Genomic DNA, 26,241 nt, shown 5'->3' with positions numbered 1-26,241 from the left:
ACTCTGCCTCTCATTTTATTTATTCTTGCATGATACATCTTTTTTTTTTCAGTTTTTACTGTCACCTCGTTCGTGTCTTTAAATCTAACAGAGAACTTTTGTAGTTGTAATATTATTGTGACATGTTGTCAGACACATATTCTGCCAGTCCTCAACTTTGGGTTGGGATGTTTAATCCATCTATAGTTAATGTAATTACTGATGACAAAGTACCTTATTACTCTTTATTTTATATTATTTTATTTTATTTCTTACTTCTTTTTTCTCTGCCTCTCCATTACAGTTTTATTTTGTGTTAGGTATTTTCTAATATGCTGCTTTATTTACCTTTCTACTACTCTGTTTTCAAGTTATTTTCTTAGTGAGTTTTCTGAGAATAATAATTAGCATCTTAATTTAAAATAATTTAATTCAAGCGAGCACCAACCTAATTTCAGTAGTATGTAAAATTTGCTTAGTGTGTGCCTCATGGATTTTCTTTCTCCATTTTTCTGTTATTACCATACAAATTACATCTGTATATATTAGAAGTTTATTAACAAATATTTAGATTTATTGCTTTATTCAATGTCTTTTAAATTGGATAGTAAAGAGTTATATATTGGTTTCGCATTCCTGCCTTAACAAATCACGTAAAACATAAAATTTCTTACCTTGTAAGCTTGAATGACATTGGTCCAAACTTGTAACTTCTGGGAATTGCAAGAAAGGATCTTGCTTTGTGTTTCCTTTTTTTGTCTTCTGCTCTGCTTCTTGACTTGTGCTCCCTTTTTCCATCTTCCAAGCCAACAGCAATGGGATTTTGACCTCACCGTGACTGCCTCTGTCTCCTGGCTTTTTCTTACAAAGGGGAGGGAGGAGAAGAAGTGTACCTCTTATAAAGGCACTAAGCTGACCTCTAATGGTTAAGAGCACTCTCCCTTCGAAAGTTCTCTCATCAGGTCTACAAAGTTATCTTTCCATATAAGGTAACATGTACAGGTTCTAAGGCTTTTGAATCCTTCAAGCCTGTCCCTGTGACACAGTGAGTCCCAATAAGGCCACACCTCCTAAACCTTCCCAAACAGTTTCACCAACAGAGGGCCAAGTATTCAAATATATTAGCCTGTGGGGTCATTCTCACTAGAAGTGTCACATTTTACTCCCTGGCTTTCAGTAAGCTCACAGCATACAATAATACAACATGCATTTAGTTCAACTTCAAAAGTCCCCATAGTTTTTCATAGTCTCAATAGAGTATGAAAGTCTCAATACAATTTAAAAGTCCAAAGTCTCTTCTGAGTCTCAAGGCAATCTTTTAATTGTAACTCCCTATAAAAACAAATTACATACTTCCAAAATATAATGGCCCAGAATATACATTACCAGTCCAAAATGGAGGGAAGGAAGCATAGTGAGGAAATACTGCACCAAAGCAAGACCAAAATCCAGAGCTGACTCCAAGTCTCATAGCTCTATGTCCAATATTAAAGGTTTAGATGTCTCCACCCTTCCAGCTTTGCTGACTGCAACGTACTTCTCCCTTGTGGGCTAGTTCTACTCCCTGTATGCAGCTCTTCTTGGCAGATATCCCAGTGCTTTGGCACCTCTAACATTTTGGAGTCTCCAACACAATCCAGGCTTTCCTTCTACAGCTTCATGCTGTGGCCTCTAAGGACTTCTGTGCAGGGACTTCTGCCACATGCCCAGCCTCAGCTGCTTTCCCTAACTGCAGAGGAGGATTCTATAACCCATTCCCTGTATCCTTGACTCTAAAGCCAGAACCACATGACTAATGCTGGCTAATCTTGGCTGACTGCTGAGAATAGAGGCTGACCCCCTTCTTATATGATCACAATCACATAAGCTTTAATTTGATGGTGTTTCTTAGATGCAGAAAATTCCTCAGGCCTTTTCTTTTTCACAAGTCAGAAGCTTAGCTGAGTGGGGTCTTGCCCTGAGGGCACCATTTCTTGTTTTTCTGTTTTATACCAGGCCTTTCTTTGTTCTTCTCAGGTCTCAGCACAAGCCTTGGCTCTACCATTAAAATTCGTGGTGCTTTTTCCTTGTAGATCTGTGTCAGAGTGATTTCTAATAACCATGCAACAAAGTCAAGACTAGGCTGTCTTGAAATCACCTCTGCCAACAAAATTAGTCCAAAACTTCAGTTTAGCCTCAGGCCTACATATTTTTATGACAAGGGCAAAAAGGCAACTACATTCTTTGCCAAAATATCATAATGGTCTCTAGCCCTGTTGCTAACATTGTTTCCTCTGAAACCTCTGGGTTGGGCCTCCATAGGCCACATTTCACTTAACACCACTTTCTCCAGGTTCCTACTGGGATGTCCCATTAAGCCTACAGCAATCACTTTCCTAATCCAAATCCCAAAAGAGAGAGAGAAAAAAGAAAAACAAAACAAACACCATGATCGGGCACCAAATAGCAATGCCCAACTTCTGATACCAACTTCTGTCTTCTTGTTTTCCTGTTGCTGTGATAAGTCACCATGGCCAAAGAAAGAAATAGGGGAAAGAGTTTACTAGAAGTTTACGGTTTCAGAGGGCGTGAGTTCGTGACCACTATGGTAGGGAGCATGGCGGCAGGCAGGAAGATTGGTGCTGTTGCTGAGAGCTTACCTCTTGATCCACAAGCATGAGGCAAAGAGAGACACTAAGAATGGTGGGGGGCTTTTGAAGCCTCCAAGTCTACCCCTGTGACAGCTCCTCCCACAATGCCACACCACCTAATCCTTCCCAAACAGTTCCACCTGGAGACTAAGAATTCAAATAGAAGAGCCAATGAGGCAGTTGTCATTCAAACCAACACAGGTGTGATGCTTCAAATTGGAATGTTTTCAGGCATTATTTTTTGAAGTGTCTTCTGTACCTTCTGCTCCTTCCCCCAAGATTTCTGATTTGTTATGTTTCATGATGTTTCTCACAGGCCTCTGAGGCTTTCTTCTCTTTCTCGTTGATTTTCCTCACTCTAAGGCTAGAAATTCTCAATTTTCTTAGCCACCAAATTCAATACTGTTCATCTCTCTATTGAATTTCTCCTCTCAGTTATACTTTCCAAATCCAGAGTTTTCATTTGGCTTTTTTTATATCTCTTTATAAATATTCTCTATTTGCTGAAGTGTACTTCTTATCTTTAGCAATATTTTCCAAAGCAATTTGAACATAATTAAAAAGGTCCTGGAGAGATGGTTCAGAGAGATTAAAAGTATGTGCTGTGTTTATAGATGATCCAAGTTCAGTTCCTAGCATCTAGATTGCTAACAATCACCTGTTACTAAAGCTCAAGAGGATCTTTTACCTTCTTTTGGTCCACATAGTTGCGGCATTCATGTATACTAACCCACATATATGAACATAATTTTTGTAAAAAAATTTTACAAAAGAAAAGTAGAGTATCTGGTGACAGTCTTCTTCCTAAGCCCACTTCTGGCTTTCCTGGGTTCTGCTGCAATTGTACTGTTTGCTTTTGTTTTTCTGTCTTATAAACTTTTTTTTGTTTTTTTTTAAATGGAAATATAAGACTATGTTATAAATTAGTATTAAATATTATATATTATTATTAAAGACTACATCTATAAGTCAGCCTCATTTCCCAGTTTATTGTTGTTTTTTCCTCATTATTGCCACTTTCTGCTTTAAAGACATATTAATTCTGTAAAGTCTGTCATTTCTCGTGTGCAGTTGCTAGACTCTGGTTACATTGTTAGTCAGCTGCTATTCCCTTAAACACCTTGAATCATTAATTCTCCCAGCATTTGATGGGGCTGCACATGCTGTGATGTACCTTCATACATCTAGTTTATAACTGCCTTGGTTTTCACGTCCTGCATGCACAGAGCCTCAGGATCAGGGCCTGAGGAGTTGAGGATTAGGGCCTTTCTAGGTCTTTTCCGGACATGTGCACAGCCTTCCCCGTGTATACAGACCTCTGGATTCCTAAGAAGCACTGAAGCTTTTAGGGTTTGTTAAATTATCTCATTTCACAGATTTTCCTCTCATTCTCTTGAGCCTTCTATTAACTTCAGTTGGAACTGCTCCCTCAGCAGCTACAGCATTTAGTAGTTCCAGGAATTATAACCAGCCTTTTTCCTGTTGTGATCACATAGCTCAAGCCTCAAGCCAAGTAAGATGGAGTCTAAGCCTTAAGTATGAAACCTTCCTGGGAGCTGGGAGCCGAGCTGAGTCAGGACAGTTAGTGCTGTTGATCATTCCAGCCCATCCCTCCCTGTCAGCGTTTTCCCAGCTTGGGATGCTTTCACTTCTGAAGATGGCTGACAAGGGGACTAAAATTTAAATTCTATGAAGCTTATTGTTCTTATGGTAATTAGCTATTTTCTTTGTGAAAACACTTCTCAGACTGCTAGGCTTTGGTTGTCTCTGGTTGCTGAAAAGGTTATTTTAACAGTTTTTTCTGATGCCCATGATGCGTGTGTGCAGCAGAGTACTGCGAGAAGCACTTACTTACTGTTCTGCATGAAGTGTTTGAGTAGAGGAGTCATCATCAAGGCCAGAACACTGCAAGTCTGGTGTCCTCACTTTGGCATGGGGATTGGTAAGTGGGGTCAGTAGTGATGTGAACTCGTAGTCATCCTGTTAGGGAAGATCCTTAAAGATCAGGTGCTTCCTAAACACCTCCCCACACCCCACTTTTTCCACACATACCAATAGCAAGATGCAAAGTATGGTAAGCAAGGAGCATAGACTGGGGCAAAGATAGCTGGGATACCAATATGTTATGGAAATAACACCATCTGTTGCCTCATATAGTTTTATAACTGGGCAAGATAGTAACAAGGATTTCCACTTCATGACTGCAGAAAGCTAGAATCTCAGAATACAGATGCTTCCGTGGAAGGACTTCATAGTAGGTAGAGTTGCTCCTAAGTTCTTCTCACTGAGTTAAACCTGCTAAAGATTTTGTGATGCTCATGTTTGCTTTTTGGGATATTGTCATTGAGGCCTCAAACACACAACCTTCTGCCTCAGCCTCCCAAATGCCAGGATTGCAGGTATGTGTCACTACACCTGGCTTTAAGATAGTTTCTATACTGTATCCACCATCTTGGAGCATGTGTAGGCCTGCTGAGAACAGGACTTCTAAAGGGTGTACGTACCCAGAAGGCTGTGGTGCCCAGCAGTGGAACCAAAGAAAGCACACAGCTGTTCTTAAAATTTAAAGTTTCTGCTAGAGATGAAACCCAGTTCTACATGAGAAAGAGATGTGCTGATACAGATAAAGAAAACAGCAGCACAGTGACCACTAGGGTTCTGGAGAAATGATCTGGGCCTTGTAATAGTTCACACCAAATTCTGAAGCAATGTTTCTGTACATGCCGTTGGACACAGAATCTGTGTGATAGTGTACTCCTTGTGGGTTTAACTAATGAAAAGTAAATTAAATAAATATGTTCGCTTTTTTTTTCTTTTTTCTTTTTTTTTTACTTAGGGTTCTCTGTGTAGCATTCATTGGCTATCCTTGAACTTGCTTTGTAGACCAGACTGGCCTCCAACTCACAGAGAGCCTGCCTCTGCCCCCCAAGTGCTGGGATTAATGGCGTGTGCCACCACGACCTACTGTGTTTGATTTTTAAAAATGATTCCTAGAGGAAAATTTCTCCACCTCTATTTGGTCAGTTGCATGAGACTGAAAGAGGATGCCCAAGATAGAGAGCTAATGCACGGAAAATACTACTTTAACGTTTCTGAGCGTTCTTCTAATGTGGAGGCTCAGGATCCAGGTGCTGCCGATTCAGTGGAAGAATCACACATTGCTCACTGTAGAGTTGGGCCTGAGGGTGGTCCAGCTTTCCAGCAGGTGTCAGCATTACTTTAAACAGCCATGTTAGGCTTCTGTGGAAGAGGACAGTTAATTCCTTTGTTCTCACCATCCTGGAGTTTGCATTTACTATCCTGGAATATACTATATTCTATCTAGAGCTGCATTCGGTATTTTACCATCTACATTTTTTTTTTATTATGGGATTACTTAGTTATAATACAAAGAAACGAAAATTTTCTCTTCACAGAAGACTCAAGTACTTTAAGGAGACTAGATCAACAGGGGGCAGCACGATCTTAGGATATTTGATTTTGGTCATTTGACCATTCAGAAACAAGATATGTAGATCCTGCAGTAGGGGACGTTTTGAAGCATAGAATCCCTTTGTGTGAAATGAGATACGATTTATAGTACAACTATATAAAGCAGATAAAGTGATTTTTACTAAAAGAAATATAAGTACTTATATTAAACACTGAAAATAATGGGCTTGCTTTAAACAAAAAAAAAATTAAGAAAATCTTTCAGAGAGTACGATGGCTGCCTTCCATTTACCTATAAGGAAATTGAACCTTATTCTATGTCCCCATGCCTGGGAGCCTGCCATTGCACAGCTGTGAGTAGCACACCTTAGTGTCACTGCACCACTGATATTCAGTTCTGTCCACTTCTTTGGTTTTCACAGTGCATCTTAGAGGAAATCCTGATTTGCATCGGTGGGTTGCAAATGATAACCTCAACTCGTTATTCTGCAGTTTCCAAATATTTTTTAATTAGGTAAATGGCAGGAAAAAGGTTGTCCCATGGTGGAGAGGATAGCATATTGAACCTGTGATACAAACGAAAGTTTTGCTGCTTTGTAATAAGTCGGCAAGTAGTGCAATGAGCAAGGCAGCTGCCCCACCCCTCTCTGGCAAACTGACGCATGAAGATGCTAATTGTTCACTAGCGCCCCAGTGTGTGGCAGGCAGGCTCAGAAACCTGCCTCCCCCATTTCCTCACCTGACACGGTGCTGCTTCTCCCCTCATCCACCCATGCCCCATATTGTGTGTATATCCTGTTTTAAATAACTAAAGTCATATTTTAAAAACAAAATCCAGTAGAGTCCAGGAAGTACAGTTATGAGTAATAGCATCATGTAAAACATAATATTTCTAATAATAAAAATATGCTTAAAACACAGATTCAGATCATTTCATTTAAAACATTTGTTCATAGAAACATTCCGTGCATTTAAAATACACCAACATGGAGGCCAGAGATATGACGTAGCAGCTAACAGTGCATACTGCTCTTGCAAGGGACCCAGGTTTGGTTTCTAGCAACCACGTCAGGTGGCTCACAACCACCTATAGTTTCAGGTTAGAGTACTTACGTTCATATATACAGACAGACAGATAGACACATACACACATTATAAATAAATCTTTTAAAAAATAATTTTGAAAAGAACAACCTGTATAGGAATAATCCATTGTACCCCGCTGTGTGGGTCCAGTGGCCAGTTTGAATAAGCTCACCCTCCATTGTGTCCAGAGGTCACTTCTGGAGGACAGAACTGTACAAACTAGCAGCTCAGCCAGTGTTGCAAGTCTAAGAAAGGAAGCTTTTCATTTTTCAGGAATATGACGGATGAGGAAGTCAAGTCCAGGACCCTAGCTTTATAGTAAGCCCATCTTTTGACACTCAGTACTTCCCAGTAACCAAGTAGAACCCCCAGTCAGATGGCTCAGTGGATAAAGCACTGCTCTGTAAGTGTGCAAACGTGACTGAGTTCAGATCCCCAACACTCCAACAGTGATATGGGAAGTAGAGATAGGAGATGGCCTGGTGTATGCAGCAGCCTCTTGCTCCTTTTCCTCTTCCTTCTCCTTCTTTTGGTTTTTCAAGACAGAATTTCTCTGTGTAACAGAGCCCTGGCTGTCCTGAACTCTCTTTGTAGACCAGACTTGTCTCAAACTCAAGACATCCACCTGCTTCTGCCTCCCAAGTGCTGGGGTTAAAGGCATGTGCCACCACACCCGGCCTTCTTTGCTTTTCTCCCATATATTCTCAACTGGAGTTTCCCTCTCCTCCTCTCCTCTCAGTCCCTCCCTACCATCTCCCCTCTTACCTAGATCCACTCCTTTCCCTTCAGAAAAGGACAGGCCTCCCAGGGATATCAACTAAACTTGGCATATCAAGTTGCAATGAGACTAGACACATCCCTTCATCTTAAGGCTGGACGAAGCAAGCCAATAGAAGGACAAGGGTCCCAACACCAGGCCCAAGAGTCAGAGATAGCCCCTACTCCAGCTGTTAGGAGTCCCACGAGAACACCAAGCTACACAACCATAATATATAAACAGAAGAGGGAATCAGACCTATTCGGGCTCCCTGATTGTCAGTTCACTCTGAGTCCTTTGAGCCCTGCTTAGTTGATTCTGTGGATTTTCTTGTGGTGTCCTTGACCCTTCTTGTTCCTACAATCCTTCCTTTCACTTTTCAGCAGGATTCCCTGAGCTTTGCCTACTGTTTTACTGTGGGTCTCTGCCTCTCCCATCAATTGCTGGATGAAGACCTTCTGATGACAGCTGTACTGGGATCCAGTCTAAGTGATGAAACAATGTTATTAGAAATAATTTCCTTGACTTTTTTCTGTCCTGTTTGGTTCTATCCAAAGTCTCTGGGCTATCTAGACTTTGGTTCCTGGCCATGTAGACAATGTCAGGCATGGGCTCCCTTTTATAGCATGGGACACTTCTCTGTCTTAAAATAAATGGTCAGAATGGGCACCAGGGTTGAACTCTGACTTCCATATACATACTGCAGGGTTTGCACACAGAAACACACACGTGCACACACATATGAAGTGAAAAGTACATTTTATGGTTTAAGGAATTTGAAAATGCTGAGCGTATTTTCCAAGAAGAACTCCAGAATGAGAAACAAGGCATGGAAATGGACAGAACATCAGGCAGAAAAAACATGGCCCCACATGGAAATGTTACATTGTTACACACCCAGGAAAACTACAGTCAAAGAATACAACTTGAAAGACAGAAGGGAAACAAAACTGACTGAGCACAGGGAATAAAGGAGGAAGCTGCAGTTACTCCCACAGGCTTCTCAACAGCTCCAGGGAAGGTAGAGGCTATGCAGAGGTACAGAGTGATTAGAAGCTTCCATTCTCATGCCATCTAAATCATCAATCAACAAGGAGAGGAAACTCCAGATATTTCCAGGCAACCAGGAGACCAGACAGGAGACCTTCTACTCATAGACACTTACTAAAATAATGACCAGAGCATTCATTTATATTCAGTTCAAAAGAAGATATGAAATAGAGGCTGTGGTGAGTCAAGAGACATATGCTATATGTTAAATGTATAGAAAAGTCTATAGAAGCAGAGGTAAGTTAAGCAATAAAGCACAAAGAAGGACCCAGATGATTTCAGCAACAGAATAGATTCAAATTGATGTATACTTGTCCAACCTCTGTCCAATGATATTAAAATATGTGCTTTCTTTAAATACACAGAAAACATTCATAAAAGCCAACCATATGCTACACCACAAGGGAATTCTCCACAAATATCATGAACTACTATCATAAAAACTTCATCCTTTGACCATATTGTAATGAAATTAGAAAATTGTTCAACAAATACCTCTAAAGTGCACAGCATATTTGCCAGATATTCTAGGTTGGGGTACACATTAATGAGAAAGGAATTTTATTCATCATGGAATGCAGCTCAAGGGAGGGGAGAGAGGACATGTAACATTATTGCAGTGGGTTGTGGCGGGCAAGCACTGGAAAGTACTAGGGGAAGGACTCTATAGCAAAGTCATGTGGGAAAAGATAAGACCTAGAGTAGACAGAGAGGTTACCATATACAACTTGGAGAGGAATACCCATACAGTAGGAGCAGTCCACCTGGGAATGGATCATGTGTACTGAGTTCTGTATCGTAAAGCTAAAATACAATTGCAGAATAGAGGAAATGAGGTAGCAGCCATTCCCTACCCAGATCTATGTTTCTTAACAAGCAAATTGTAAGCATTTTTGAGTTAACCCTGAGTTAGAGAAAAAGACACAGCAGAAGTTCAGAATATTTACAATAAAAAATAAAAACATCTTGTTCATCTTGTTCAGTGTACTTCTAACAATATTATACCCATATGTTTGTTATTAAATTTATTTATATTAAGATAAGAAAAGTCCGATGTGCAGCACACACTTGTAATCTCAGCACTTGTAAGGTGGACTCATGAGGATAGAGTGCTGAGATTACAGTATGTGCCACCATTTGGGATTGGGTCTAAGCTACCCAGGCAAGGATTGGCCTCACTCTCTAACACAGACACCTTGAACTTGCCACCCTTCTGCTTTAGCCTCCGAGAAGCTGGGGTGACCAGGCTCTGTTCCATATTTTCCTCTTGCTTGGCTGTGGTAAGGCTAATAACACACACTGAGCCCAGCAAGGAGCCTGACAGAGGTCATTGTAACTGGGCATCAGAGGCACATGACTCAGTTGAGAAGGCTTTAGTGGCCAAGCATCCATATCTTTCTCTTATGTCCATAGTACACAGATTTTATTTAAGGTTCCGGCCTGCAACTACGTTGGTCCAGTTTTTGTTACTATCCTACAACACCCAAGACATTAGTACAGAAAAGGGGTGTGTTTAATTCATAGTTTTGGAGTCTGAAAAAAAAAACCCATCCACATGGGTCAGGCTCTGTGAGGGCCTCCGTGGGCTGCATTAAGTCATGGTATAAGTTTGTGTGTTTTGAGAGGTAGAGGGTGTTTTCTTCCTCTCCTTACAAAACCGATAGGACTCAGTCTTGAGAGTTTCACCCAAATGACCTGCTGTAACCACCTCTAAACAAGACAGTCAGGTTATACTATTAAGTTATAACATTGAAGTGTAAACTCCTGCATAAGTTGTGAGTGGAGACCGTGTTCAACCCATAACATAGACTTTCTTCCAAATTCTTCCTGACTCTGACTATCCAGTTTTGCGGGTCTTAAGCCCTCTGGAAGCCATTCACTTTCTCACAACACCCATAACTCCCAGAAACCATCTGGCAACCAATAGGGAGAGCCTGAAAATGAAACCAAGTGTAGGAGGTGAGCCTGAGGAAGAAAGGAAGGGAAGCTGGGTCCTGTGATGTAGGTTGAAGCCTGGACCAGTGACTGCCTGAAACTCCGCTGCACACACATGTTCTGCCTGAGCCAGTACGCTCCCCTGCCGGGCTGAGTGAGTTTCTTCAATCTAAGCATTCAGTCACTTCAAACCCAAATTACACCACCACCACCCAGTTTTAGGCACACTGGCTTCCAGCCCCACTCAGGTTTACACTATCTGCAGCTGCTCTACTCGCTACGCTGAAGCTCCTCTATGTGTTTATGAGTCCCTCACAGATTCAGCCTGGCTGGTCACTGTCTCTTCTGAAGTCACCTTTGGTTGTCACAGGTGACACCTTTGTCTCACTTGGCAGTGCCCTCTATGCTCCCATCCCCCTTTTTCTGTGTAATGAAAAACTTTTTTCATATATAAATAAAATTAGAATCTGAATTCTGTCTTCCAGCCACAGTGAGGCTACATTCAGCAGATTATTCAGATATGCAGCAATTATTATACAGTTCAGTTTCAAGTTTAACATTTTGAATGTAGTTACAAGTAAGTTAGGATCTACTTAGAATCAATGGGAAGCCTGGTATGCTTACTCTGTAGAAACTTGTTCATCAAATGGTAGTTCTATGTGTTTTCTTAACTTAAACCTACTAATTAAGGCACCATTAATGGGCATTGATTCTGGATAAGATTAGCACTGTAGGGGTTGGGGATTTAGCTCAGTGGTAGAGCGCTTGCCTAGGAAGCGCAAGGCCCTGGGTTCGGTCCCCAGCTCCGAAAAAAAAGAACCAAAAAAAAAAAATAAAGTCTAATGCAAGATGGGGAAAGTTTGACTTTGGGGAACCTGTGGTACCCACTCATTTACACCAGCTTAATTATGGTTCAAAATTTATCTTGCTCTGGGCTAATAGCTTGAAGTTACTGGCACCTGGGCAAGCCCTGTTCTAAATTCATGACAAAGTCTGCAGAGACTGCCAAAGGAAGAGTAGAGGAGGAGCAGCAGTGTGCAGTCTGCCCTCTTCCCTCCACTCTCAGTGCTGCTCTCCACGTACACGGAGACCGTGCGTTCGCCACCTTCTCTGATGTGGAATGGAGAATGAACCCTTGAAGGACAACCTTGTCTATGAGCTAAGTAATTCTATGTTACACTAAGGCTGACTTGGATAGAATGTAATCATCGAGGATCTCAACACTCTCCCTGTTGGGCTCAGCAATAGATATTCTTACAGCAATAACATGGCCAGAGAGATCTCGTCCCCCTCAAGAGCATTTCTGGTGATAGTGTGGCCAGGCTGACAGGCAGCTGTAGGTTCACATTTTATTCTAACAGGCGGCTAGGAAAATGCAAAGAAACCTTTGAGATTTTTATTGGAGTTACATTTAATCTATTAGATGTTGCGGGAGAACGTTGCCAAACAACCCTCTAACGTGTTCAGTGAGCTGCTCTGGTAGAGCACTTCTCATTTGCTTGCCAATGCTCAAGTTTCCTTTAGAAGCCTCGTAGGCTAGCTTGCCACTCATCATGTTCATTCTGGATACTTTGTGTTTTAGGCTGTAGCTAACGGTTTTGCTTGTTTTCTTTTGTTTGTTACAAGATCTCAAGGTGTAGTCTTGGCGAGTGCAGAACTCACCCTGCAGACCAAGCAAGTCTGAAGCTTGAAGTCCCCCTGCTTCAGTCTTCTCTGTCGTGCTGAGATGCATGAGCTGTCATGCTTATGTCTATAAACGCTTCTTTTTATAAATTTTGTTTTCAGGTGTGTGGCTGATCTATTTGCAATTTTTTTTCAGATTTTGCCTTTTGTGCAGTTCTTCTGTGAATTTGTTCTGATTTCCTTTGTACATTTGTATATTGGACAGGCTTACCCACTCCTCTTAAGATTGCTTTAATTTACTTTGTTGCTGTTTATTATGGCTAGGACCTCCGCTGGCTGTGATTCCTAACATAGTGAGTGGTGACAGAAAATTAGGAATGGTTAACAGTTTCAAAGGGGAAACAAATTATGAAATTTTTTGAGATCAGGTCTCACAAATGCCAGGATGGCCTTGCTCACTGTGTAAACAAGAGTGACCTTGACTTTTTCTCATCTTCCTGCCTCTACCAGCATGAGTGCTGAGATTACAGATATGTGCCACCACACCTAGTTTATGGTTAGTTATGGTTAGTTTGGTGCTAGAGACTGAACCTAGTGCCTTGTGTGTGCTCTAGCTCCATCTTGCTTCCCCCTCCACACACACTCACCCTGTGCAGATATTTTTGTAAAGTGTGGTATGTTGTATGTTGATTTGATTTGCTAACAGTTTCTTTAGCAACTGTAAATCTAGATTGATGACTGAGTGACTCCTGTGATTCATGTCCTTTTTATGTCTTTCCTACGCTTTAATTCTAAGGGTTCGTTAGAGTCTTAACACAGGTGGAGTTAAGAACTGTTTCCTCTTTACTCTCTGAAAGTGTTTGGGGAAGAGGATTATCACCAGTTAAAATTCACAAGGGAAGGTATCCCAGCTAAAACGTCTTGGTTTTGTCTTTTTTTTTTTTTTAATTTAATTGCAAGTTCAATCTTAAGTAAGATGGTTGGGCTATTGTTTCTTCTAGTGACTTTTCCATTAGCTGTCATTCTCTAACACTGTGTCCATTTCACCCAAATTTCAGATTTGTTGAGAGTTGTTTGTGCTGCCCTCTTTTGTATTCATGATCTATAGAACATGCAGCGTGCTGTCTCTGCTCTTATTAGACTTTCCAGAAATTTATCTGTTTTCGTTAGTCTCTTCCATTTTAGTTTATATTTGTACTCTCACTACTATTTAGTTTCTCAAGAATCACTTAGAACATATTCAAACATATTATAGGTCTTTTGTTCTTCTCTAGTTTGTATTTCTATTTGATCCACACTATGGAATTTTTCTCTTCTGAACTTGGCTGTTACTTGTTCGTTACTGTAAGGAAGGCCTCTGCTCCACTGCTGGTTGGCTGTGCTGTGTTCACAGTTTGATCTCACCTCTATGACGTGTAAGTCTCCCACATTCCCTCCTGCTTATCCACACAGTCCCTGAGGGAAAAGTGCTGCTGTGCCAGTGGCAAACATCTGTTTCTCCTAAAAGTTATGGGTTCTTTGTTTTCTGTGTCGTTAGCCCAAAATTCTAAGGTGCATATGAGTCTGGGATTTTTAGGTTTCCTAGAAGCTGAATATGCCATCATTGTTGAGTGTACTTCTTTACCTCCCATGATAGTCTTGTCTCCAAGGAAACACAGCCACAACAGTTTTCCTTTGGTTATTGTATGCCTAGAAAATCTACAATTTGTTTGCGTTTCTGCCTCTCTGTCCTAGTTGTCGCCATAAAATGGCAGTAGTTTTGTTTATTCATCAACACGTGCCAATCTTTGTCTTTAAGATTATAGTTGTGATGCTTAATGTAAATAAATTCACGTCCATGTTTCAAGATTGATAACTCGTTAGAAAATAGTCCTTTAGCTTTAGAACATACCTCATTTCCATGTGTAAGTTGAGGAAATTGATTGAGTTGAGCCATTAGGATAGTTCCGTGGGTAAAGACACTTGCTGCCAACGCTGATGATTTAAGTTCAGCGTTCAGTCCCTGGGACCCACATGTTGAAGGGAGAAACCAGCCCTGCTGGCTGTCCTTTAACTTACGTACACTGGCCATATGTATTTGTGTGTGGGCATACACACGAGAGAGAGAGAGAGAGAGAGAGAGAGAGAGAGAGAGAGAGAGAGAAATAAATAGACTTTAAAAAGAAATATCTTTGATTTGTCTACAAATATGCAGGAATATGGAAATTCATCCAATACTTGACTGAAATGTCTACAGACTATTTGTAATTGAGTGGAAGTGTGTTGTGCACCTCTACCCTTGTTTTTCTCATGACGTAATTTCAATACACACAGCATTGCCATTTTACTGCTTTGTTTGTTGTAGTACTTGGATGCGATAATGTCTGAGGCAGAGCCTCTGTAGCTCTGACTGTCCTGCAGCTTATTGTGTGGACCAGAGAGGTCTACCTGCCTCTGCTACCTGAGTGCTGGTAATAAAGGTGTGCTCCACCTCACCCAGCCAACCGTACATTTTATAATCCATGTTTTGTAAAATACTATATCCATTTCATACTTGCTCTACAGGGTTGTGACTCTCAGGTGAGCTTGTCTGAGGTATCCTGTGGTGACAGTACATCCTCCTGTCAGTCTCTAGAACATGGCTCTGTTCCAGAAATCCTCATTGGGCTCCTTTACAACGCCACCACTGGAAGACTATCAGCAGAAGTGATCAAAGGCAGCCACTTCAAAAACCTGGCAGCAAACAGACCACCCAGTGAGTGAAAAAGAGTTATTTTTATCTTAATGTTTTCTGCACTTAGGGGACTCGCATCATTTTAGTCTTAACCAACCACAATGAAACACTGAATCATCAGCCAATCTTTCTCATGTTTTCTATTTCCAGTCATTTGGGAAGAAGAAAATGTGAAACCCAAAATATTAATTGTATGGTGACAGGAATTTTAATTTTTCATAGTGTCTGCCAAATAAATTATCCCTATCATAGCCATTATCTTTTAATGCCAGAAGAAGTTACAGGGTTTTAAAAAGTAACTACTATTCACAATATTAACAGAAAAATACATAGCTTTTGTTAACTAAAGATTAATGTTTTGTTTTCTGTCTGCGTGCAATACTCTGAACTAATGTAACTACTTCTGTATTTCTCTTCTTTTATCCTTAACACCTCATGAAGAAAGTATTTTCTCACATTTTGTTCTCCTTTGAAATTATAGGGGCTACAGATGCAATTGAGGGGTACAGCATGTACTTCGTATGTATAGTCCCTGAGTTTTATCACCAGCACCATAAAGAGGAAAAACTTACTACCCTACACAGAAAACAAAAACAAGCAAATGAAAAACATCACTCCACAAGCTAGCAAGCCTTTTCCCTCCCTCCCAGTACAAACAAAATCAGGACAGTGTTTGCCCTCGATGGCTGGGGGTGGGGTGGGGACTGAGCCCATTTGTCTGTCTCTCTCCTCCACTATCTCTGTGTAGTGAGGATGAGAGCAAGCTTGGGGAGTGCAGAGGAATGTCCCTACCCAATCCAGAATTGTGGATGGCTATGAGCCAGACCTAAATGGGGAACAGAGCAGCTTCTCTGTATCTCTGTAAACTAAACGTGCCCGTGCCCTGGACAAAGGCTGTGAAAGGAGATTGTAAATACCCAATAGCTTAAATTTGTTACAGATTTCCCAGAGACTTTCTTAATACACTGTTACTCAGAGTACCATGCACAGGGAGGAGCGTTTTCTATCCTTTATGTTAACTTTTAAATGACAAAAAAATTCATTATCAATGCAGGTGAAACATCATAAAAAGATACTAGGTTTGTAGCAAGAAATGTTGGGAAACTTGCTTTATACATCATAGACTGTGACTATCCCTAAATGGAGAAGTCAGTTTGAAAGGCAAGACTGGAGAGGTGCTCAGCAGTTAAGAACCCTCGCTGTTATTCCTGAGAACTCAGGTTCAATTCCCAGAATCCCAAACGGTAGCTCATAACCATCTAGAACTCTAGATCCAGGGAATCCAACTTTTTTTATGGCCTCCGCAGGCACCAGATACACACTACATTAGGCAAAACACCCATACACATAAAACAATGAGATTGTTTTAAAAAAAATCCCCATAGATAAGTGGCCTGACCCCATGGTCTGTTTCTTAATTGGTAGAGTTAAGGTCTTCCAGGGCAATTGTGAGAAGCAGACCTGGCAAAGACACAGAAACGTAGAACCAGTGCCATCCAATTTCTGAGGGTACGAAAGAACATTCTGAGAAGAACAGGCTGGAGAGTCTGACTCGATTGCCTTCATCCAAACACATCTGAGTATCTCTCCATGGAGGGCTGGGAGAGAACCTGAGAAAGATTTGCAGGTGAAGACAGATGAGCTCATGAGGCCATGACAACCCAGGCGTGCGCACTTGACCACAAGTCACAGATGCAAAGACAGTGTGGCACTGCAGTAGGAGACAGAGCCATGCTTGGGGTCACACTGCAGCAGGAGACAGAGCCATGCTTGGGGTCACACTGCAGCAGGAGACAGAGCAGAGCTTGGGGTCACACTGCAGCAGGAGACAAAGCAGAGCTTGGGGTCACACTGCAGCAGGAGACAAAACAGAGCTTGGGTCACACTGCAGGAGGAGACAGAGCAGAGCTTGGGGTCACACTGCAGCAGGAGACAGAGCAGAGCATGGGGTCACACTGCAGCAGGAGACAGAGCAGAGCTTGGGGTCACACTGCAGCAGGAGACAAAACAGAGCATGGGGTCACACTGCAGCAGGAGACAGAGCAGAGCTTGGGGTCACACTGCAGCAGGAGACAGAGCAGAGCTTGGGTCACACTGGGCACCAGCTAGAGATGGAGCAGAGATTGGAGTCACAGTAGAAGTATTGGCTGACTTTAGCTGGCAGCTCAATAATTTTTGACAAGTATTTGATTGGACATGTATCAAAAAGTAGCAAAGTGAAATGATACAGTGATATGCAAGAGAGAACAAAGAGTCATAGTGAAAATGGGCAGAGGGCAAGGTTACATGGTAAACATGTGAGGATTGATGGGTACCTACAGCATGGACTCTGTCCTTTGGGGAAAACTAGAATTAGATCTTCAACCTCTGCTTGATCAGTGGTGTTAGCTAGGAAGTCACTAGTATGTAAATAAAACCAACTTTTAAAATAATGAAATAAGGGTAAAGCATTTATAAATGATATGTAAGATTTGCAAAGTGAACTTTAGGAAAATTGTACCATCATGTCCTAAATTGAAAATTATAGCCCTTCACTGATACTTAGGGTCTAAGCTGTGAACTGTTGTAAACCAGATAACCTCAAATTCTCCCCAAGAAATAGGAGCAATCCTCAAAAGCAAGTATTCTGATAGTTGTTTCATTTTATACAACCGAATTCTTGACTATATTGGAAGTAACCAGGATATTTCAAATTCTAAATATTGCATGGGTCAAATTAAAATGTAGCACAATAATAGTGATCCTATAATGATTGTATTTTATCTTTTATAGCCTGATAATTTGCATGATTCTATATGTTCAATGTGCCTTAGACGAAGAAGACACCATTATAAATATATACCCCTCTTAAAACGGTGTAATTTTTGTTTAAGATTACACAATGATGGTAAATTTTTTCATTCCATGAAATTTACAAAACAGCCCTTTGTTCAACCCTCTACCTGGATTAAAATGCTAAAGTTTTATGTTTTCCACTCAAGTGCACAGTGTTTCCTCTTTAATTCTGACCTTTGACCCTCTTTCACCCAACGATTGACATCTGGTCATTATTTCTTTTACTGCTTTCCACCCCCTGTTGTCAGATGGACTGTTCTGTTGTCTAAAACACTTGATAGGTGGACAGGTTTATATAATCCGAGGTGAGTTCCTGTAGAGGCTAATTGGATGTTGTCTTTTCATGCAAAAACAAAATGCCCTAAAACTTGCCAGCAGTGAGACTGTCCACCATGTTGGTTTCCAAAACAATGCACATTTTTATCTGTGGTATTTTAAATAAAACTAACTTAGACTTTATCTCTGATTATGGATGATGGTATTCAGAATATTAACAAATAAGCAAAACTTTTTAAAATAAAAGTTACTTTTTATTTCTTTGTATTTTGATTTATCATAGAAATACATATTTCATGAGACCATTGCAATTATCTTTGAAATTAATTGAAATTTTGATATGAAGTACACATGATGGATCAACATGCTGAGATCATTTGCATGAATCTAACAGACTTGGAAAGTCTATTAAAGTGAGGATATATGTCCCATATAAAAAGGCCTTGAAGTGCTACATTTCACTTTGTACACTTAACATCATATCAATGTTTTTATAATTGATGAGTATAATTAAAATATCATTCTTAAAATTTTACATTAAATTATGCCTGAAAGAAACCCAATAGTATTTAACCTACCCTCCCCAAAAGCACATTAAATATACTCTTGCATGAAACCAGAAGAAAGTTTTACTTGGTTTGCTAAATGTTGACCCCTTAAGGCATTTGGCTTCATTGGGACCTTTAAATGTTTCAATATATATTTAAAAACCACATCCATGCAGAGATTTTTCTGACATTTCATCTTAAGCTGTTTCAATGTCACCTTTGCATTCTTGTCTCCCTCCTTCCCTCCTCGCCATCTGCCTTCATTTCTGTTTGTTTGTTTATTCCTACTCTCTGAGAACACAGTGGAATGCTGTAGTGTTGTGGCTAATTGAGCTTGCTAAGTGTCTATTAATGCTATGATGTCCCGCTTAGTGGAGTGAATAGGGTGGTGATGGGCAGGGGAGGGGTGGGAGGATAGTGAGGGGTGGGAGGGGAAGGAAGGATTATGAGGTATACCTTTAAATTCCATTCCTAGAAAAATAGTGAGGCTAAGCCATTACTACTACCCAAGTATTTTCAGCCTACTTAGCTAGCATTCTCTGTACTTGTTATGTATTTAGTAAGCATTGACATCAAAATCGAGTTAGTTGACTTTCCATCAAACATGGTATACACCATATCCTTACAAAGTGTAACTACCTGATTTTAGCATTTATCGTAAGAAAATTGTCAGTTTGTTTCAAATGATATTTGTGGTGTATTGGTTTTCTTCCTTCAGATACATATGTTAAGTTAACACTGCTGAACTCCATGGGCCAAGAGATGTCCAAATGCAAGACATCCACCCGCAGAGGGCAGCCAAATCCGGTGTACAAGGAAACTTTTGTTTTTCAAGTGGCCTTGTTTCAGCTTTCTGACGTGACTCTGATACTGTCTGTGTATAACAAGCGCAGCATGAAAAGGAAAGAGATGATAGGCTGGATTTCCTTAGGTCTGAACAGCTCTGGGGAGGAGGAGCTCAGACACTGGAGTGCAATGAAGGAGTCCAAAGGACAGCAAGTGTGCAGGTGGCACGCACTGCTCGAGTCCTGAGGAAGATGGCTGTCAGCCCAGCACTGCCGTGGTTTCCCGATCACCCTCAGAGGAGCCGTTCCCTGGAGAGTCCTCTTCAACACCCTACCATAATGCTTCACATCAAAGAAAGACTGTCCAGTGCTGAGCTGAGGGGAAGGAAGCTTTGTCTCTGGTAGAGCAAGCTCACGTGAGAAACCAAGAGACTTGTGTCCTTACTGTTCAGCAGCCCTCCAGAAATTGAATTGCATACTTTTTATTTGAACTTGATTTTCTTAGTGAAAGAACTAGGAATTCTGTGGAGGTTGTGACTTTAACCAGAGTTTCCATTGCAGCACTGCATATCACCACCCATAGGCATTCCGATGGTCAGTCCTTGGGTGGATCTCAGTGAGCACAGTCATGTCTCAAGGTGAAGGTTCATTCACACTAATGATAGTTTCATTTCAGATATGTTCTCTCTGTGCCTCAGCCTTTCTCTATAGTACTAACCCAAGTGCAAAACTCCCTGAAGGATGATTTAAGGTTGGTTTGTATGAAGTTTATTTCTTTACCTTCTTTTTTTTTTTTCTTGATCCAAAGAGACCATCCCCTATGGTCCCTTGCAAACCTTTATGGCTGCACTGCAGAGCTTCATAACTTTGTGTTCAAGCCCTTTGTGTACTACTATGTGTAGGAAATGACAGAGCAGAGCTGTCATTTCGAACTGCTTTCAGTGGTCAGTCTTTATAGCTGTGGGATGCAACAGACACAGTAACTAGCTGTTGAAATTGGAAGACAACTCTAGTTAAAAGGAATTTTGACTATCTGTTCCGAGTGTCTAGTCTCCAACAGGAGTAAAACAGGTAGCATTCAAAACAGAAAACTCCTGGAGTCCTTCCTCACTCACTCCCATTTCTTTGTGGTTCTCAGTTTGATCCCAGTTAAAATCATTCTGAGATCCCTTGTGCTCTAGTGACTTGTGCTGTGTTTTGTGATGTCTTCAGCATGATGTCACCCTGTGCCTTCCATGCAAGTTGGCCTTGCTTACACAGCTGGGAAGCCGTAGTTGCAAGTTTGGCCTTTAGCACTCATAGGTGAGAAGCTCCTTGGCAGTCCCATGGCCTTGCCCTATTCTGCAGAAAGTAAGGCCATCCACTATGCTGGCCTCCATTCTGCAAGCATTTTCCTGTCTTGTTTTCATATTTAGAAACTACAGGCCAACTGGAAATAGTGCAAGCTATTTTCTTTTTAAATTTTTCTTCTTAACAAAATTTATGCATTACTTTATTAGAGTCTGCTTTGTATACATGAAAATATTTTCTCTTTGCTCTTTCTCGTGTCTAGTTAAACTAGACAAAAGCATACTATTTACCAATTAGTGAAAGCTGTATCACGGTTCCAATCCCAGCTGAGCACTTCGGACTGTTACAGTGAACTAGAACTCATCAGTACCATACTAGCAGAGCCATGCACTGACATACTGAAACGTGACAGCACTGAAAGGCCTTAAAAAAACCCAAAAGACCATGAACTTCTACATTTTTAGCTTAAAAGAAGACAACTTTATACTTTCAAACTCAGCATTTTGAGGAAAAGAAAATGCAAATAGATGCACAGTTAGTTTTAAAATGGAAGTCTCAGGGCCCAGCATGGTGGCTCATTCCTGTAATCCTAGCACTCGGGAGGCTGAGGCAGGAAGAGTGCTGTGAGCTTGAGGCTGGCCTGGTCTACATAGTTCCAGGCCTTCCTGGGGCTACAGAGTGAGAACTGTACCACTAAAATATTATGTTACAAAGTTACTTTTAAAAAAAAAAGCATTCTTCTATTCTTCTATTAGTGAACTTCCCAGAATTGCTTTGTTATAAAGTGAATCGGCCTAGAAATTAAAACATGAGCAAGAAGCAAAATAGTTGGGCTTTTTTAAGTGTTACTGAAGAACAGAATGAGGCAAAATGTGAACAGGATATAGGTTACACTGAAAATTGGGCACACGCATGCTCCAGTGAGCTTTTGCTGGCTTTGAAACAGCCGCCCGCATGGCTAACAACTGCTGTCTTCCTAATAAAGTCTCTGGTCTTTTTTGTAACAAAGCTCAATTGGACATTATAAGACCAGCCTGGTGCTTTCACTGTTTTGAGAGGAAAATCTGTTATTTGTTAAACCTCCTTCCTGGAGACTGAGCCCAGAACTGCATACTCGCAAAGATCCTCAGGGGTATCTGGCATGGTGTAAGTATCACTCCATGTATGGCCTGGAAATTGATTTCAGTCTTCTTTAACATTAAGAACAGCCCCTCCCTCCATCCCACTTGCCAAGTCCTCAATGACTATAAATTATCTATGTGCACACAACTACACACATAGTGCTGTGCACATGTAAAGGCGAGTGTGCCCTGCCTTTTCACATAACTGAATAGAAAGGCAGTTCTCCAGATGGTGGACTGCTTTTTTCCTTTCCTGTGTAATTTCCAAATGTGACACTAGGTTTGTAGCTAAATGCTGCCATTCTGCTGCATACAAAGCCCTGATGTGGCTGTTAATTACTGTCCAGAAGTGCAGTACCGTCCAAACTTTCAGAAGCTTCTGCACTCTCGGTGCCTGGATACCAGACACCTTTTATTTAAAATACAATTGCATATCATCTCACTGCACATTGGGGAGTTATCTGTAGTGTGCTCACTGAAAAGTAGTTTGTTAGGCCATGCTTTAAGCAACAGAAAATAATTCAGCTGCCTGGATGCCTGTGCTGTTGCCGTAAAGTTGGGCCCTGGCAGGGGCTCTGATCTGATCTGTGCAAAACCCTTCTCTGTCTTCTATAATGCTGCTGCTTCTACAAACTGGGAGCATAGCCAGTGCCTGGGAGTGTGATTGCATCAATGGGGAAACAGAGACAGAACCTAGACTGTTCTTGGCAATGAGGAACACAAATGATGTCACAGCTTTACAAGGGAACTAAGAAATAGGTGAGCTGTTTGAAGTGGTGTAAGGCCAGTAGTCACCAACCTTTTTTTTTCAATCCTTGTTCAGATGTTAAGAGAAATAACACAAAGTTCATTTGCATAAAGCTACCATTTACCTCCAAAGACTGAAGAATTCACAGAAAAATTCACATTGCTAGTTGTCCTTCACAGGTTTCTTTTCCTTACTTTCTTTTTAATCCAAGATTCTTCCTCTTCATCTGTCCCTTGAACTCGGCCATCAGTATCATTGTGGCCAGCCAATGATACTGAAACAAGATGAGGCACGCAGTAAAGCAACTTAAAACCATACCTGCGCCCTCCACAGTGAGAGTACTGATGCTGGTTACAGCTATGACTCAGAAAAGAACTAACACAATAGCGTATTGTTTTATTTGACTCACAAAATATTAGGAGGCAGGTAACATCATCAGTGTTTTATTCATGAAGAAGTTGATGCATGGAGAAGCTGAGCTGACCCCCTAAGGCTGCCCCTCTTTTAAACCCAGTAGAACTGGGTTTGCTCCAAACCCACTCATGCGCATTGTGTCTTAGCCCAATTAGTTATGGTGAAAGGAGCAGCATCCTATTGGGCAAGCCCTACCCAGTCTATCTGAATGGCAGAGAGGCCCAAGAGAATAAAGCTTGGGGGGTGGGGAGCAGGGGGCTTGCCTTCTCAGGACACAAACCATACTTGGGTATCATAATTTGTGAGTGGTTTTTATTTAAGGACTTGGGTTTCGTTTGTTGTGTCTACACTGTACTTGTAGTCTGAAGATATTTGAATTCATTTGTTCTTGACCAAGGTTCTCCATTGCCTTTATACACCTTTCTACGCTGCGAAATGGTGGAGCATCTGCTAACCCATGCTTGTGTCCAGGGTCAGAGGAGAGACTGTTGCCTTCCTGTGCACACTCACCCAAGTTTGTTTATATTCCTTTTGTTACAGTTTGTTAATATGAGACAAGATTCTCACCCACCCTCTTCCCTTTCATCGTTAGCGATCGCTATGTCCTAGAGTCTTTACGAGCCCTTTGGCTAATAGGAGACACACAGCAAATGATGGTGAATGAAGTCTTATGGTAGAATCAACACTACCGTTGTGAATGTCTCCTGGGAACCTGGTCACTGAGCGTGTTTCCTTTCCTCCTTACGTGTATGTATCTGAGGACCCCGCTGGGTGCCGTGTGCTGCTGCAGACTACTGATTGGATGGAGTCTCCCCTCATCTCGTGTTTTAATTAAGACAGCATCAGGTGGTGTCTTTTACTGTAAGACGTAGAGAGGGGCATGTGCAGGGCATTGGGGTTGAGTAGGAACGTACACAGCGAGTTCTATTAGAAGATGAGAAAAAAAATATCGGTTCGACTCCCATCAAACTCCCCCCTCATTAAACACAGACAGCGGCTCCCAAGCTGTGATGTATCTAAGAATCTTCTCCAGGTTCTAACCAGAGATCCTGTTTCATTTGCTGTAGAGGAAAGCCTGAAAGTATAGATCTCAATGCGTTCCCCAGGAAGCCCTCGCTGGGCAGTACTGGTATACAATTTTGTTCCTTATCTGCAGTTGTTGGCAGCAGTTTCCATGCCCATAGGTTAAGTCCTGATGCAGGGGTGGTAAGGTTTCCTGCGAATGAAGGGTCAGCTTCTCTCCTTCTGATCGCTCTCACCTTGCTTTACACCAACAACGGAGTTGATGTCATAAAGTTAGGGGAAGGCCTTTTTAAGGGTGAGGATGGCGTTCTGGCAGGTTTGTTGGATAAATACTGAGGACGTTAATATGTCCTGGAATGCACCAACATTTGTTTGCTGGGGAAATCGAGAACAGCTGACAAGTGTACCGGCACTGTACTCAAGTGTCAAGCGACTATTTCAAGCACAGCTAGAAATGTATGGTGACACTTCCAAATAATTTGAGTTTACCAAGAGAAAAACTGTAGTAGTAGCATATTTTAAAAATTAATTTATTATGTTTATACATAGTTTTACTACTATAACTTTTTGGCGAAAACAATATAGCAATTCTGAGGAACTTTAGAGCTGATAAGAATAGGACATCCTTTGCCCGAGCTGGCAGTGGTGGCCATGTCCCAGCAACTTGGCTAGACTTGTACCTGAATTCTGTTTCTCAGTGCTGGAGCTGCGAACTGTTAAAGTCTGGTAAGTGTTGTGACCTAGTCTTTTTCTAAAACCCAAGAGGTTCATTACTACTCTGGGGCATTGCTTCTCAAAAATAACGTACTTTTTATAGACAACCTCAATCAGTGGATCTTTTTATTCAGTATCCCTCCTCTTCCTCCCTCCCCCTCCTCTTCCTTTCTTTGAGTTTTTGAGGCAAGAAGCTTCCTTAATAGTCTAGTTTCTACGGAGCTTTCTTACTTATTTTTCTAATAATAGGTGTAGCCGAATGGTGATGTTTAACTGCTCTGTGAGCAGAACTGTCTCACCCTGAAGATACATGCTGCCTGTTGGTGTTTCCTTTGGTCTCAACTGTGTCTGACCTGTTTGCCAGTGACTTTCACCCATGAGTGGACTTTGCTCGTGTGCACAGTATTTCCATGTGCATAGTATGTCCATGTGGTCATCAGCGTGCTGTGTTGTCATCACATATTTATATGCACTTGGTCAAACAGAAGCCGATGAGTGTGTGAGCCATCATTTTGTAGAGTGAGCGGCTGAACCCCCTTTGTGTCGTCGGAGTCGGAGTCGCGCTGCGCGTCCGTTGCCTTTAAACTCTCACACCTTCTTTTGTACTCTACACCGACTATCGCGGTGCCTTTTTCCTTTTGTATAATTGTATTACATTAAAAAAAAAATTGCTGACCTGTGTGTAAAAATGTTAAAACTACACCAGTCCAAGGAGATTTTAATGGCAGTCCAATTTTACAGAGAATAAATTTTTGTGTGCATTAAAGGTTATGTTTCTTCATATTTATGTAAAACAAGAAAAACGTGTTTCCGCTTTAGCACTCCCATGGAGTAGTTAAAAATCCAGCTTGTTTGGTGATGATTCAGAAAACTCATCCCTGATTCTCACTGGCAAAAAAGTGTTACCATGACTGTTATATACAATGGGCTAATGTCACATACATACAGAAATAATCAAGGGGGTCTGTTTATTCCCAGGGTCCGGTCTGAAAAGAGTCACACGTGCTATCAAAATATCTGGATCATGTTTTCTTTATCACTTGTCAGATCTGACCTCAAAAGGAAAAAAAAAAGACTCCAGACAAACATTTTTTAGTGACTCCTTGAAAAGTTCATATAAATCAAGAATGGAATAAGTTGCTTTAACAGGCCAAGCCCTTAGCAGAAATGTGGCATGGGTCCCATTGCCTAACTTTCTCTTTTCTTGGCTGTGAGCCTGTCCTTATTCCCTTTGAATCCCAGTTTAACAAGCCTTTTCCTAAAGACAATAGTATAAAGTCTA

The 26,241-nt window shown here is 41.2% G+C and overlaps 1 protein-coding gene across 9 annotated transcripts in view; it reads left to right on the top strand.

Moving 5' to 3' along the window:
* Syt14 (synaptotagmin 14) overlaps positions 1-25,725 on the top strand; it is a 152,269-nt gene extending 126,544 nt beyond the window's left edge. For 5 of the 9 annotated variants that reach the window (NM_001430827.1, NM_001430825.1, NM_001430823.1 and 2 more), the window contains 3 exons: positions 15,037-15,226; positions 18,289-18,345; positions 19,583-25,725. In NM_001430827.1, coding sequence (NP_001417756.1) covers positions 15,037-15,226; positions 18,289-18,345; positions 19,583-19,896 — 561 coding nt within the window. In that variant the 3' untranslated portion in view covers positions 19,897-25,725. The remainder of the gene's footprint in view (positions 1-15,036; positions 15,227-18,288; positions 18,346-19,582) is intronic. The other 4 variants (NM_001430828.1, NM_001430826.1, NM_001430824.1 and 1 more) reach the window with 1 other exon arrangement.
* The last annotated feature ends 516 nt before the right edge of the window (positions 25,726-26,241 follow it).

This window comes from Rattus norvegicus, chromosome 13 (genome assembly GCF_021556685.1).
Source record: "Rattus norvegicus strain SHRSP/BbbUtx chromosome 13, alternate assembly SHRSP_T2T, whole genome shotgun sequence".
NCBI classification, from domain to species: domain Eukaryota; kingdom Metazoa; phylum Chordata; class Mammalia; order Rodentia; family Muridae; genus Rattus; species Rattus norvegicus.
The sequence above is the reverse complement of the archived record's forward strand: the minus strand, read 5'-3'. Positions and strand labels throughout refer to the sequence as shown.